The 15,998-nt window shown below is 33.3% G+C and overlaps 1 protein-coding gene across 1 annotated transcript; it reads right to left on the reverse strand.

Annotated features, from left to right (window-relative positions):
• Nucleotides 1–1,818: 1,818 nt before the first annotated feature.
• LOC120127639 (protein MEI2-like 1) lies at nt 1,819–8,987 on the reverse strand. Its single transcript, XM_039145501.1, has 13 exons — nt 8,623–8,987; nt 8,363–8,408; nt 6,881–7,129; nt 6,005–6,429; nt 5,438–5,554; nt 5,207–5,355; nt 4,818–4,900; nt 4,323–4,721; nt 3,427–4,057; nt 2,826–2,910; nt 2,641–2,709; nt 2,327–2,506; nt 1,819–2,161 (listed from the first exon to the last, which is right to left on the reverse strand). The coding sequence occupies exons 1-13, from the start codon at nt 8,698–8,700 to the stop codon at nt 2,003–2,005; spliced, it is 2,670 nt and encodes an 889-aa protein (XP_039001432.1). The 5' UTR covers nt 8,701–8,987; the 3' UTR covers nt 1,819–2,002.
• Nucleotides 8,988–15,998: the final 7,011 nt, after the last annotated feature.

Here is a 15,998-nt window from a genome sequence, read left to right on the forward strand (position 1 = left end):
AGGTGAAATATGAAGTGTTGAGCTAAAAATGAAGTAAATTTCGTGCTCAAAATATAATTTCTGGGCAGAGGGTATCGGTACCCTATGAAGGTGTATCGATACCCCCTTGAACGAAAAATAATATAATGCAATAAGGGTATCGATACCCTATAGGGGGTATGATACCCCCCTTAAGATGAAATTTTCAGATTGTTGTAGGGGTACCGATACCCTATGGGGGTATCAATACCTATTATAAATGAGAATGAAAATTACCTTTCCTTAAGCTTAAGAATTGGAATATTAGAGTATACAATTGGATTACTAATATGTATAAATGTATAATTATGTAGATAGTGAACGTAATCTTGTTCTGGAACAATCGAAGGATTAGGATCGAGTCAAATCAAGCAAGGCTAAGGTGAGTGCATATCCTAGATAGAATTGTATTGAGATAAGACTTGCGATAAGTCTATCTCTTATTATTGAATTTATGATTCCATATTCATGCACATGGATACATATATATATATTAATGTTATAGTGATTCCATGCATAATTCATTCATGATTTAACATGATATTATATGAATAAATGCCATTATCAGATAATCCTTCCAGGTATGTGAAATAATGGAAATGATCATATGAAGTGACTTATGTGTTTACATGGACAGTGATGAAAGAGATATGAAATAAGAAATGTATTGATAATTAAACCCATGTTATTTAATATGAGAGATGTAGGTATAATTAGCATGCTAAGAGTCGAGGGATTATCGGTGGTCCTTCGGGACATAGTTGTCTTTTGGGACATAGTGGTCCTTCGGGACATAGTGGTCCTACGGGACAAATATTTAGTGCCCCTAGTGGGATTTTATTCGAGCTGTGGTGACAGCATTGTGCACAACCCCAGTGTACTCGCGTACCTTCTGTTCTCAATAATGTACATGGGCATTCAAAGATAAATTAAAGGAAAACTCTTATAAAACATAATTATTCATTCATGCATATCATACTTATATGTCATAGTGTGACATCTACAGGTGCATTGCAATGTCTTAGTGGATTAATAGTAGTGTGTATTCATGATATTATTGTTGTATGTTTATTTTATGTCTCACTAAGTCTTTAACTTAGCGTGTAAATGATTTACATGTAGGTACGAAGAATTCAGAAGAGCAGAAATAGAGGTGACAAGAACGACATTTTTGTTAGAAGATCAGATCAGAAGTAACTAAGAAAGTATGTATTTTGATTGTGTATAGTGTGATGACATGTAAAAAAAGTGTTAGTTATGAATGTTCTGATCGATTTTGTCTTGTTTTGGTTAACTTATGTAAAGTAATAATGTTTTTTTAATGAAAGTTTTAAATTTCCTTGATTTTCGTCAAGAGTCAAAGTTTGAAAAGTCAATGTGACACCTCAGACTCGTATCCGGATCGGGTACAGGTTGGGGGTGTTACACCGAGTTCCGACGTTCGAATAGAATCCACCACAAAGCAATATCTAACCATGTTACCTGTTTCAGACATTGTACTCTAAAGCAACAAGGATATAAATGACGAGTCAAAACAAGAAAAAAAGAATGTATGTCATTACAAAAAGATAAACTAGTTAAAGATTCCATGACTGTAATACTTGTGAAAGTCGTCTCTTCCCTCCCTTTGAGCAACAACAACCACCACCTAGACTGAAGCAGGACTAACCTTGGGGACAAAAATGTAATCACATAACTTTAGACACAAAACTGATACAAGAAGAAAGGATCCCTCGAGTCATGCATAAGCCCAGGAACTTCCACACATCGAGATACAATTCGGTCATAGGCTACGCAAAATTTGAAGCCCCCATAAACAGGCTATCGATACAAGAAAAAAAATTACCACTTAGTTTCAGTGCAACTTGGTTCACAAAACTGCTTCTATATGGCAAAAAAAAGTCATCAAGCCAACCTCAAGTACACAGATCAGGGTAGGTAAAGTTTTAGTACTCTGAAAGTTAGAGATAGATAAGCAGACTGCTCAATAAGAATCCTTCAAACAACCCAATGAGTCTGCCCCATTGGAAAATTCCTCCCAACCTAAAGTCAAAGAACTACTTTGGCGGTGGTTCTCCTCGATGCTAGTTGTTCGAGGTCTCCCTGGTCTTGATCGAATATTAGTACCCATAGGAAAGGGCTCCTAAATAAACAAACAAAGTACGACGTAAAGACCGAGAAACATCCTTCTCCATTGCCAATATAATAATAAGGAAAGGCCACAAAAGTAAAACTACATTATGAATTTCAGGAAACATGAAAAGAGGAATGCATTCAGCTAGTTTATGCCGTATCAAGATGACTTCACCTGATCTCCAGCATTTGGGCCATCAGTATGAAAGAGAATAGGGCGGCAACGTTTATCCTCATTCATCAAGCTTGAATTCTGGAAATGAGCAATTAGAGCAGCCTTTCCTTGGATCCTAGCATAAGCAAGAGTTGCCACCTTTTCACTGTTGAACTTTTCCCATTTTTTGCCATCGAATGCCTAAAGAGAAATTTGGGTTAACCAGATTAGTTTCAATCTATCGGAATAATAGTTAAGCACATGATTAGACATGCAAATGATAGTATCTGCATAAATAACAGATAATAGTGTGACATAAAATCCATGTATTAAACCTTATGGAAAGGAATGATCTGTTGTGGATCGATCATGTTGACGAACGCATAGCCCACATTGCATTTGTTCTACAGATAACATTGACAAAATTTAGGGTTAGTAACACATCAAACTACATGTAGCATGTCCGAGAATGAATCAGTTTATCATGGTGGGAAAACTGTTGGTGAACCAATTAACTTGCCTTGAAGTCAATTGGCAAATAAATAAAATCATAAGTTCCTCGACAGTGCTCGTCAATGGCTGCCAGAAGCATCTTTGAAGTGTACCTGCAAAAAAATCACCATTTTACTTCTTGTAAGGAGATAATCATACGAAAGAAGGGAAGACATGAAGGAGAAGTGGAATATTTACTACAATAAATGACCTTACTAGGATGCAATCAACAAATCTGAAGAACGAGCACAACACCAAATAAATTATTTAATTGTAAAAACACCTCTAGTAAATTACTTCAACTACATTACAAGATATGCCAAATTGAATGAATCCGGAACAATCTGTCAATTAGTCCCAATATATACAACTTGCAAAAGTGGTGGTTCATCAACAATTACTACTTTTGGAACAATAATGAAATTTTAAAGGCAAAGTACAACAAATCATCATCACGATGTCTATGGGTTTAAGGTAATTCATCATGCAATGTTGTTTGGACATAAGAAAGTTTAACCATAAAAGGATACTATGAAACAAAATCATTTTAATAGGAAAGCAAACAAATCAAGACACAAGAAATTAAAAAGAACATTGACAGGAATCTGCTAGAGAAGCAGCTCACATACTTGTTGGGTATGTTTTTTATCATTAGCGTTGTTCTGCTGTCATCCCCACATATGATGCGGTCAATGTCAAGTTCATATTGTTTCTTATCGGCATTACTAGAATTCAGATCATTTCTACGCTGTGAGAAGTTCCTAACACGTTCATTAGGAGAATCAAGAGATGTTGGCATTGAAATCATTGGGTTCCTGCCAGGGTAAAGGTGGCACATCTGTTGCGGAGAGTGTACCCCACCATTTTTCATCAAATCCATACCACCAACATGAGAAAAAATGTTTTGGGAAGCAATGTCCACAGGATATGATGGTAAAGTACCATGAAAACCCACACTTCCAAGAGATCCTAGGTGAAAACCTGAAGTATCTGGAGACTCCCCAGCATAAGGATGCCACCTGTCCCATGGTGCAGAATTGGGTGGTTCTGAGCCAATATGGTGGCGTAAAGGTGATCCTACATTGAACATTACAGGGGGAGCCCTAGGGAATGCAGGCTTGTGAGGAAGGCGATAAGCATGAACACCATTGACAAATGATGGCGAATTTGGCCAACCCATGGCACTTGGTGGATGCTGCTGATGTGAGTTGTTGGTCTTCCACATGTAATTATTACCATTAACTGACAAGCTTCCATTTCCTGAAGACCCAAAAACTCTAGAGAATTTATTAGCAACAAAAAATTGGGGAGAAAGGAAGCCTAAAGCATAAGAAACAATTCAATACAAGAACAGAAAAAAGAGTTAAAATTTACCTGAAATTTTTAACATAATGAATTGTAAAATTTATCAAAAATATTAACATACTAAATAATGAAAGTTCCTCATGAGTCCCATGACAGAATGCAATAAAGATGCAGGAAAACATGTTTCATTGATGTTGATATACAAATCAGCTGAACTTACCCCCAGCATTAGGTTCAATCAGGTGTCCATTTGAACTTGCTCCTCGAGCGTGCCTATTGTCAAGCCCTTCAGCCATCGAACCGGCACTACTAGCCATGTTTGTTATGGTGCGTGGGGAGTTGAGTTCAATACCATTGGCTATGCTGTCATGGTAGTCAGGGAAGGAATGAGGATGGAAACCTTGTACCCCTTGGTTAGCATATTTCAGATCATCCGTAGAATGGTTGGTCTCCAGAGGATTTATTTTGTTGCCTATGGGTGCCACTCTTGCTGGAGAGGCTAGGTTAATAGGAACAGTCGAACTTCGGTGAGGTTCAACAAAAGTATTCACAGGTGACTGGATAACTGAATGTAACACCTGGGAAGATCCATTATCCTTGCCACCAGATGCAATTACTCCTGTAAAAAGTCATAAGGAATCGAGATGTGTGAAGGAACAGAAACAACAGCTTATAACAAATTGGTCAGATGGTAGAATTTACAGGCAAAGCATACCAATGTGTCCTGATGATAACTCATCAAAAGGGCTTCCACAAAGATTAGGTTCATCTAGCTCCTGCTCAGGCTGCTGAATAAAACTGCAAACGGAACTTCATTTTACTACAATTTACGAACGCCACAAAAAAACACAATAAGGAAGAAAATAAGACTTAAATGCAAAAAGTATATTAGGCATCCATAAAAGTATTGCATCATTGATACTCGTGGCAAAGTAAGCAGAACCAGTAAAGTGACAGAGCCATCACTTAGAAGTAATAGAAGATTTTCAATTTCAAGAATCACAAAAAGGGGAAATTACAAATGTTCCAGATTCCTTCAGAAGCTAAGATCAAAAACAGTTTTATTAGAAGTTGAAAGAAAGCAGCAAAAGTTGATGACATTACCGCCTAACACCACCCAGACGGCTTGGTTCAAGTTTAACTTGTTTCCCAGCACCGTTACTCCTATTCAGAGCATTAAGTGCAGCTTCTGCAGCTCTAACATCATAAAACTCGATGACCTTGTGATTATGCTTGTTTGGAGCATCACGGATCTGCCATGCAAATTAACATCAATTAGACACTTGTCAACACAAGCGTAAGGGAATTCAGAAGCTGAAAGAATAAATTTCTTACTTCTTTAATTTCCCCAAAAGCACCAAATATTTGTTGAAGCTCGTCAGTTGAAACAGAGGAATCAGGGTTGAAAACCACCAGCATCCCTTGATCTACATCTTTCTCACATGCATTTTCCTGAGGTCATAAAATTAAAACAGTGAATATATAAATAAATAAAGCAGCAATGTTACACATGAAGATGCATCAACAATTTGACAAGACAAAGGTAGTAAAAGTAGTGCGGGTAATAACAAAATGGAAAACATTAACTATTCAGAACAAAACGGTTAAAGCCACACATTTGGAATTGAATAATGTATATCAAGTTCCCTACGCCTCAATGGCTTATTTTGCATAGCCCTCATTGGATTTCTGGCTACCCTTATATCATAATAAGAGATCATAACAAACCCACGATGCTTGCAGGAAGTATAAAGAGTTTGGATAACTCCATATTGCTGACATAAGGAAAAGGGTTAGTCAATTTAACTTAGTGGAACATGAAGCAATTCAAATGGAGTTGATGGAGGAAAATTTGCAAGCACAAAGTCTCAATAAACAGTACAACGGAAAACAAACACAAACCTCAAAAAGAGTCTTTAACTCTGAGTCTTCAACATTGCTATTAATGTTCCTTACAAAAAGTATCCTAGAAGGAAGTTCACCATATGGGTGTTCACCAATGATTGAGCCGTTGGAACCCCCTCGACTGTTGTGTACTCCGATGAGATCTGAATTCCTTGGACCCATGGATCCGCGATCATCTCCTTCTAATTCCATTCCTCCGCCACTGCTGAATAGGTCAAAATCTTCTAACTCATCCCCTTTACTGGCATGAGTATTAAGTCCTGATTCACCAATCACTCCAGAGAAGAGATCATCTTCATCGGGGAGGAGATTTCCAATAGTCTGTGCCTCAATTTCTTCCATAGATTTGAAAGGTTCCTCTTCATGGTGTGAAGCAGCTTTACTGGCATGCTGATAAGATAGATCATTCCCAAATAATCTCACTGCATAAAGATAAAATCAAACAAAACCACAGATGAAAATTTATCAATTATATGGTACTTAGAAAAAGTTATAAGTAGCCAGGAAAAAAGAAAGGAAATGCAGCATCGTAAAATAGATATTAACTCAAATTTGAATCCATCAGATTGATAATTGTCCTAATGAGTTGGTTGAACCTCTGGCAGAGAAAATAAGAAATGTTCAGATATATATGTGAAAAGGTTAACACAATGGATGAAGATGGCATGAGTTTTAATAAAACAGCTTCATACTTTCTTTTAGAGTTATGTTTGTGGGGGGAAATAACAGTCATCGATCGATCCATGCAATATAATATCAAATAAAGCATCTGATACAAGAGAAACAGGGAAGAAACAATGCAAACGTTGAATTCATGTATGCACATGTTGAAAACTGCCATAGTGTTTGATAGACAGAGACAAAAATACTTACATTTTCTACTAAATATTTCAGACAGCGAACTTGAAAACAGACTACTTTCATGCTGGATCACATTGGCATTGCAGCTGTTTCTATTAAAGTTCACCACTGGTTGCATATGCATACTAGATAGTGATTTTGGATGATGATTCACAGAATTCCATGAAGGCTCAGATAAGTTGGTAATTCCATTCCAACTGATGTCGAACTTTCCTTCTTGATCTCTAACCAGATTTGGTGGAGGTGAATGAATCCTCTTGTCTGCAAAGACCAGAAGCTTTTTTAAAGACAGGAAGAGATAACCGTGAACAAGTTTTGCATAAAAATAGCATCATAATATTTCATTTAGAAGATCTGAGATTTCTAGGTAATACGTTAAATGCAAACTATACTTACCTTTATAAGGTATTTAACATTTGTAAGAACAAAAAATTTCAAATGATTTCCAAATAATCACATGTGACACCAACAAAAATTCCATAAAGCAAGAAACATATATTTAAAAAGAATATGCCAAATATGGGTACCAAATTAATCAATGTTAATTGCTATCTCATGAGACAAACTCATTTTCCAAAAACTATTTGCGGACAGGTGAAAGGTGTCGGTAAATAAAGCACTTAACAGAAGCTGGAAAAAAAATACTAAAATGGACACCAACTTTTGGCTCTTGATTTTATAAATATGTTTCAATCACTTTTGAAAACAATAGGCTGCAAAGCACTCTTGCTCATAACTAACATATACTAATTTAGCGCAATTGAACAGAATTTTATCGATATAGATAACAAATTCCCCAAACGGGAATTTAGTGCTTCAGAAGAGCCGTCAGTAGTCAAGCTTTCATAAAAAACAATTTAACATATTACTGCATTCCTTTGACAAATGCTTCAAAGAAGATATACCGCACATTTCCATGGTACTTGAATTGGCAATACAATCATAAATACACTTAAACATTCTGATTGATGGACTCAGGAATCCTTTTGATAGAGAAAAACGCAGAACCACAGTTTGTAGTTCAATCTTTTGAAATATTCACTCAATTGTAAAAGCCAACTGTGGTTCTTAAATAGATTCCACCTGTCATCACTTAGAAGCCACAATTTCTAACAGTAATCAAGAGACCATATTGATCTTCATGAAGTTTGATGATGACAAAAGCTAAAAATTCCCTCTAATGCTCCAATCCTACTGATCAGAAACTGACAACCAGTTTATTTGGTCAATGAATTTAAATAAACTGATCATCTCTTGGATTATTCACTGAATAGTAAAGGTTTAACTATGGTTCTTAAATACATTGCATGTGACATCACAAAGTTAGGGGCCACAGTTTCTCACAATAGTCAAGAGACCGAATCAATCTTTATTAATTTTAATGAAGGCAAAGCTAGAAGTTCCCCCTTAAGCTCTAAATGGTAGATGCATTTAAATAAGCCGATTAACAGCAAACAGAGCCAGCACTTCAGTCGTCCATAGCACTGTTCTCACCTTGGTTATCAGACAGGGTATTTGGCTTCCAAAATCCAATTTGTCTCTGCCGAACATAAGTTGATATTAAAGCAACACGAAAAAAAATGTTTTCTTATAATGGGGACTTAAAAGTTTCATGATAAAAAACGATCACAAATCATATTTAAAGGAGCAAATTCAGGAACCCTGCAAGAGCCTTTAAAACAAGAAATATAAAGATCCAATAAACTCAAAATACAAGTTAAATAATAAAATTGGTTGTATATGCCCAAGAGTACCTCATGTGGGAAACGAACGTCATCCGAAAAGTGGGATGAAGGAGATGCATTTTTTTTATCCATGACCTCAAATGGCATTGTTCAGCTTCAACACCGTAAAATCTAAAAAACTATAAGCTCAAAATTTGTCACTTGAGGCTCCGTTCCAAGGTAATCGCCATACCCTAAAGCATTCAAGAATCACCAATTCCTAATCAGAAAACTGCTAATCTTGTAAGTTATTTTTTTAAATAAACAAGAATAACAGCACCAATGAAAGGGGAACTTGAAATTCCAAAGAAATATTAATAAATTAATGCATTAATTCAAATTCTAAATGGATTTCCTTTCCATCTATCAAATATCATTGAAAGGAGTGAACATGACACAAAGGCTAGCTACTTTCTTCAGAAATTTGGATTTTTAAGGGAACAAAACGGGAGTTTTTTTAAAAAAAATAATTCAAGTAGGTTGAAACGTGATGTGCCATGAAAAGGAAAACCAGTTAGCCACTTACCTACCAACAACCAAACAAAGGTTACCGTTTGGTTTCCAAGAAAATGTAAGAAAAAATTTAAAAGAAAATCACCAATATTAGGTTTCAAAACACAGGAAAAGGTGAATTTTACATTTTAAAAAAAATAAATTCACAATATTAAAATCATACTCCCCCCCCCCAACAAGCTTTTTTAAACGAAATTTGAAAGGGAAAAAAAAAACTTGTGGAACTTGAACCATAAAAATCAAGTTGAGATAAGCTAAACCCAGCTTTGAATTTCTCAAAAATAAATTATTTTCTACTAAATTACCTTTTTCCCGCTTATTAAGAACAATATTCCACAAAAACTCCTGATCGTACCAGGGATTAAAATTGTGAAAGGAAGAGGCTTAAATTTCAAAACTTTACTAGCGAAATTGAGGTAAAAATTTTAAAATAAAACTCAAAATTGTATTAAGTTTGACCTAAATAAAACAGAAACTAAGCCTTACCTTATGAATCAAAAACCTGAAAATTCTGTCTGGCACCTTTATTATGTGTTGATACTCAACGAGAAGTTAAATATTCAAAAGACAGATCAAATTTGAGAGAGAGAAAAGAAAAAATAAATTATAGCATAAAGGAAGAAGATAGAGGAAGGGATCTCAGCATTTTTTCCTTCCATTGTAAGCCATTACTCACCACATGAGAGAGAATACTTTTTCCTCTTTTTTTCTTTGTTTTCTTCTACAACACCATAATTCCACAATCATACACGAAATTCATAAATAATAACAATATATTCGTTTTCTTTGTGGCAGCTTGATTCCGGGGAGGTGAAAAGAAAAAAGAAATGAAAATTTCCGACGATCAAGAGAGCGAAATTCCGGCGAGATTTGGTTTCTCGCCGGCAGCTCACCGCTGCGTTTTAGAAAGAGAAAACAGAGAGAAAGGGAGAGACAGAGCAGGTGTTGTGTCGTGTTGTTAGTTGGCAAAATGGCCATAATAACGTACTTGGGGATAAAATATTCCCCCATAATAATATCTTCATTTAGGATGAATTCTACAATACCGAGTTAAAAGACTTTAAGATTATTTTACTTCTTCATGGCAATCAAGAAGACTTCAGGACTATCTGACGTCTTGAGGCATTTAGATCATGCAAAAGATCTCAAAATTATGCGGCGTTTTCAGGTTAACTGGTTTTCAGAATCAAACGGTTAGTAAACTGATTATGCTATCGATTTATTGGTTTAATCGATTGAATCGGTTCGATCGGTCAGAAGAACCGGATGACGTCATAATTATTTAAAAAATTAAATAAAAATATCAAAAATAATTTTTATATCACAAGTCATATTCAAAGCAATTCATAACATATATAAATTAAAAACCATAAATTCATGTGAAACAAAATGATTCAAATTAACTACAACATAATATTTAAGGTAAAACATATTAAATAATAAATATAATTATATAACTATAATTAAAAAATAAATTTGGGGTTAAAAAAATCATAACAAAATGATATTGTTTGGTTTAATTTTTTTTTAAATAATCTCACATGGCTAAGAAACATAGAAGAGCATCTCAAAAGTCTAAAGAGTAAAAATATGAGGAACAAAAAAATCTCACATTGCTAAGAAACATAGAAGAGCATCACAACTAACTTCTATAAATAATAGAGGTAATTTGGCATTCAAAATCATGGAGTCTTTTGGTGAGCATTAAGTGAACTATTCTTTCACTTCAATCAAGCTCGAATTTTAGGCTTCAATTGAGCTTCTAAATTTTTTTTAGTTCAAGCATTTTTGAGTTCAAGTTTCAATATTATATTTCGAGTTCGAGTTGAACTTGATAATTTTTAACTTGTGAGTTTGAGTGGAGTTGAGCTTACTTTTAAAGTTTTCAAGTTCGAGTCGAGCTCAGCAATACTCGAGTTCGACTTGGCTCGTTTAACAAACGGCGTTTGGTTTAATTTTTTTAGAAAAAAAATAAAATTTCTGATTTTTTCCAGTTTTTTTTATTTTCAGTCGGTCCGGTTCGAACGGTTCAGCGGTTCTGGCCGATTCACTAGTAGCGGTTCAATCGGTTTAGATTGAACCGGACTAGGCAACGATTCCCGGTTGAACCGGCCGGTCCAGTCTGGTTTTCAAAACAATGGTTAACGTTCAACATACAAAATACCTCGAAACTACGTGGCATCTTCAGGCCTACAATATAGAAACGCGTAAAAATTGACTGTTGCTGCTGCTGCACCCGAATCATTGTGCCATTATTGGGAACTAATAATGATGTTATTATTGTACACCAATAATGTATAGCCGTGATTTCTTTATAAATAGGGGAGTTCGGGGATAAGGGGTGAGCTGAGAAAAGAAGAGAAAAAAGCTTGGAGTGGTCGAGAGAGATTAAGAAAAGTAAAAAGGAGATAAGAAAGTTCGAACAAAGGAAGAAAAAATTAGAATTTTTTGGTTAGTTTAATGCAAATTTTATTGTTTTATTTTTTATTTTAAATATATATTAATTAGATTATTTATTTTGATTTTATAGATTAACTATATTTGCGTGGTTTGGTAAGTTTAATTTAAATTTGCGTATAATTTTTAGTGTAATTTTTGTTTTAAATAATAAGTATTAGACTATTTATTTTGATTTTATATATTAAGTTGTATTTGAGTAGCTTGATAAGTTTAGTTTAAATTATATTTTTTATTTTTATTGAGTAATATAAATTATTAGACTAATTATTTTTATTTTAGGGATTAAATCATATTTGAGTGGTTTAGTAAGTTTAGTGTAAAATTTATTGTTTAAGGTTTAGGGTTTTTATTGTAAATATAAATTAACTAGACTATTTATTTTGATTTTACAAATTAAACAATATTCGAGTGGTTTGGTAAGTTTAATTTATATTTTTTTGTAATTTTTAGTATAATTTTGGTTTTTAATTTAAATTATAATTATTAGACTATTTATTTTGATTATACATATTAAGTCGTATTTGAGTAGTTTCGTAAGTTTAATTTAAATTATTTTTAATATAAATTAATTAGACTATTTATTTTGATTTAATATATATTTTTGTTTAAATTTTCTTTAATTATGATTAATATTATAAATTGAAATATTTAATTTTTTTATAGATTGGTTAAAGCATGGCGGAACAAAATGTTCTTTTGATACTAGAGGATCGACACATTTCTAGTCATTTGGGAGCACTGATATTATGATCGAATAATATATTTTATTTGAGAACGATGAATTAATTCTAATTACATGGATTAATAAATTGCAGGATGACGAACAACGAGTCCTTCTAAGTCGAGTGAACATTTGTGATAAGCCATATGAACTTATTGTCCAGAATTTGCAAATGGAGGGATTTTACGAAGTAACATTTGTAAGAGAATATAAGTTGGTCCCCGGTTTGATCAGTGCATTAATTGAACGGTGTAGACCAGAAACTCATACATTTCATCTTCCGTGTGGTGAATGTATGATCACTTAGGAGGATGTGCCTTTACAACTCGGGATCCCTACAATTTGAATGGAAGTGGTGGGAAAAAATGACTAGGACGTGTTTGAAATGTGGGGGGCTTACCTTGGGAAGGTACCAAAAAAATATATACAAAAGGGTCACGTTTAAGGTTATCATGGTTGGTGAATGAGTTTAAGTTTAGTCGTTATGGTACTGAGCAAGACATTATATATGCAACTTGAGCATATATATTACGGTTGATCGGGGGAGCCTTGATGTCAAATAAATCTGGTAATCTTGTCCATATACAATATCTTCCGTTTTTTTGTAACTTTTTGAATACTCGTCAGTATAGTTAGGGATAAGTAATATTGGCGTTCTTGTATCGCGAGATGTGCAAGTCGTCATTACTTGTAAATGATGTGTGTACGATGGAAATTGGTGGATGTCTGATGTTATTACAATCGTGGGCTTGGCACAGACTTCCATGGTTAACACAGATTAGCCGAACTGCAGTTGACTTTCCTCTTATCGGAAGGTAATATTTTGATTTAAAATATTTTATGTTAAATTAATTAATGAATATTTTGTATAGGAAAAATAATTACCGAATTATATTTTGATTGATATACAGATGGAAGCATAAAATAGAATGAACGGGGTTGGCTCACAATTTTCGATACCCACTTCCAAACGCGCTCATCTGTGACCTTCAAATCCTCCAATCTCTTATCAAAATTTGGCTAGCGTAGTTCATATCCTTTTCATAATGTATATTATGTTAACGTCAATTTACAAACAAACACATAAATGAGTACAAATGTTGAAAATAAAAGTTACCCATGTTGCCTATCTCCCTACGAATGCGACCATTATGAAACTTCTCAATACAATTCTTGTCAATATGGCAGATACAATATGTGGGATATACGTGCAGAGGTGTCCAACTACTTCTTGATCGTTCAATTGCTGCCAAAAGGCTTGTTCCTCGATCGGATATCAAGGAAAGTCCATCTTCTTGGATTAAATACTTACGTAGATTAGTCAGAAAGAAATCCCAAGCCTCTGTCGTCTCTCCTTCAACGATGGCGAATGAAATTAGGAAGATATTTCTTTAACCATCCTGTGCAACTACTATCAATAGTATATGATTATATTGACCGTATAATCACGTACCATCTACTTGGATCATGCGTTTACAAAATGGAAACCTTCTATGCATGACTCAAATGCCCAGTAGAGTCTATGAAATATTCTCTTGTATGCAGATATGGTCTGAGACTTCACGATGGTTCCAGGTATGAATTGTTTCATATCTTGTAACAAATCAAGTAACTCATTGTATGATGTATCCCAATCGCCATATATCAACCTCCTTGCCTTCTCCTTCGCATGCCAAACGGGTTTGTATTTTACATTGTATACGAACTGGTCTCGAATAGATGCAGCTAACACCGAGCAAGGGTTCCTTGGATTTTGTTCAACCAACACCTTCACATATTGACATATTACATCGGAGTCCAGTAGTCGGTGATCTTGCTCGATAGAGTTTTACAAACATGTGTGTGGACCATTATACTAATGATTCATAAGGTAAAAATGTACAATTATACTAATGAAGAAAAAATAAAATGATTAAAATTAAATTAAATTAAATACTACAATATTATTTAACCTTGCAAAAATGTAAATATATTAACAATATTTTTTTTATAAAATAATACTTAAACACTATGATTACATTATAATAATGATTAAATTTATTACTTCGAATTTTTTATAACTACTTATTATTACTTCGAATTTATTAGTCCCTAATTCTCAACCAAAATACCCCATTTTATAACATCCCGGAGTATTCATTATATTTTTCCCGTTCAACCACCAAACTACCTGAGTTATTAATGGATAATTAATGGTGCCATTATTTTTCGTCATTATAATAAATATTATTTTTCTACTACAATATTATTTAACCTTGCAAAAATATAAATATATTAACAATATTTTTTATAAAAATAATTATTAAATACTATGATTACATTATAATAATGATTAAATTTATTACTTCGGATTTTTATAACTACTTATTATTACTTCTAATTTATTACTCTCTAATTCTCAACCAAAACACCTCATTTTATAACATCATGGAATATTTATTATACTTTTCCGTTTAACCACCAACCTACTCGAGTTATTAATGGATAATTAATGGTGCCATTATTTTTTGTCATTATAATAAATATTATTTTTCTACTACAATATTATTTAACCTTGCAAAAAATATAAATATATTAACAATATTTTTTATAAAAATAATGATTAAATACTATGATTTCATTATAATAATGATTAAATTTATTACTTTGGATTTTTATAACTACTTATTATTACTTTAAATTTATTACTCCATAATTTTCAACCAAAACACCCAATTTTATAACATCTCAGGGTATTCATTATACCTTCCGGTTCACCAACCACAACCTACCCGGATTATTAATGTATAATTAATGGTGCCATTATTTTTCGTTATTATAATAAATTATTTTTCGTCATTATAATAAATATTATTTTCTACTACAAATACTAAATTAAATATGTTCATATAATTATCTTAACATTTATACTACAAATACTAAGTCAATATGTAACTAACAATAAATCGTAAAATACTTTAAATAAAATATTTTTACACTTACTTGAGAGTTTCTTCCGACAAGTTGATGTTATAAAAAAACCTTTTCGAATTTTTTACTCACTTTGTTTTACCTGCAACAACATATTAAAATTAACATTTTATTATTAAATAATACGAAATATATATTTTATTCGAATAAGAATAAAATTTTATTCGAATAGTACTTACAGATTAAAGATTGGAAGAAATTTTCGTTCAAAATTTTCTCTAATATTTTTCTCGGATGCTTACTCTTTCAATTATTCTCCAGATTTTGCCTCTTCTCTCCTTTCTTCACCACTACTTTACTCCACAATTCTCAATCAAAACACCCCATTTTATAACATCTCAGGTATTTATTATAATTTCTTGTCCAACCACCAACCTACCTCGCTATTAATAAATAATTAATAGTGCCATTATTACTTACTTGTTTCCCGGTCGGAGGTACCCTACCACCCTAGATTGAAGACGCAGATAAGCTTGGAGTCTTCCTATTTTGCCTGAAGATGTCAGGTAAGCTTGGAGTCTTCCTATTTTGTCTGAAGATTCCTAGTTGACCTGAAGATGCCAGGTAATAATCTTGGAGTTTTTGGTTCGGTACTGTAGAATTCACCCTAGATGAGGAAATAATCTTGGGAGAGCATTATTATGGGAATATTTTATCCCCAAGTACATTATTCTGGTCATTTTATCGTTGTTAGTTGGCTTTAAAAAAAAGAAAAAAAAGAAAACAATTATTAAAGAAAAAA

Source organism: Hibiscus syriacus, unplaced genomic scaffold (assembly GCF_006381635.1).
Source record: "Hibiscus syriacus cultivar Baekdansim isolate YM2019G1 unplaced genomic scaffold, ASM638163v2 tig00110469_pilon, whole genome shotgun sequence".
In the NCBI taxonomy this organism is placed as follows: domain Eukaryota; kingdom Viridiplantae; phylum Streptophyta; class Magnoliopsida; order Malvales; family Malvaceae; genus Hibiscus; species Hibiscus syriacus.

Coding starts and splice junctions, on each gene's coding strand:
- LOC120127639 (XM_039145501.1), bottom strand. CDS start 8,700: ATGCCATTTGAGGTCATGGATAAAAAAAATGCATCTCCTTCATCCCAC. Junction 8,409..8,622: donor ACGTTCGTTTCCCACATGAG/GTACTCTTGGGC, acceptor TATGTTCGGCAG/AGACAAATTGGATTTTGGAA. Junction 2,162..2,326: donor GCCCAAATGCTGGAGATCAG/GTGAAGTCATCT, acceptor TTGTTTATTTAG/GAGCCCTTTCCTATGGGTAC.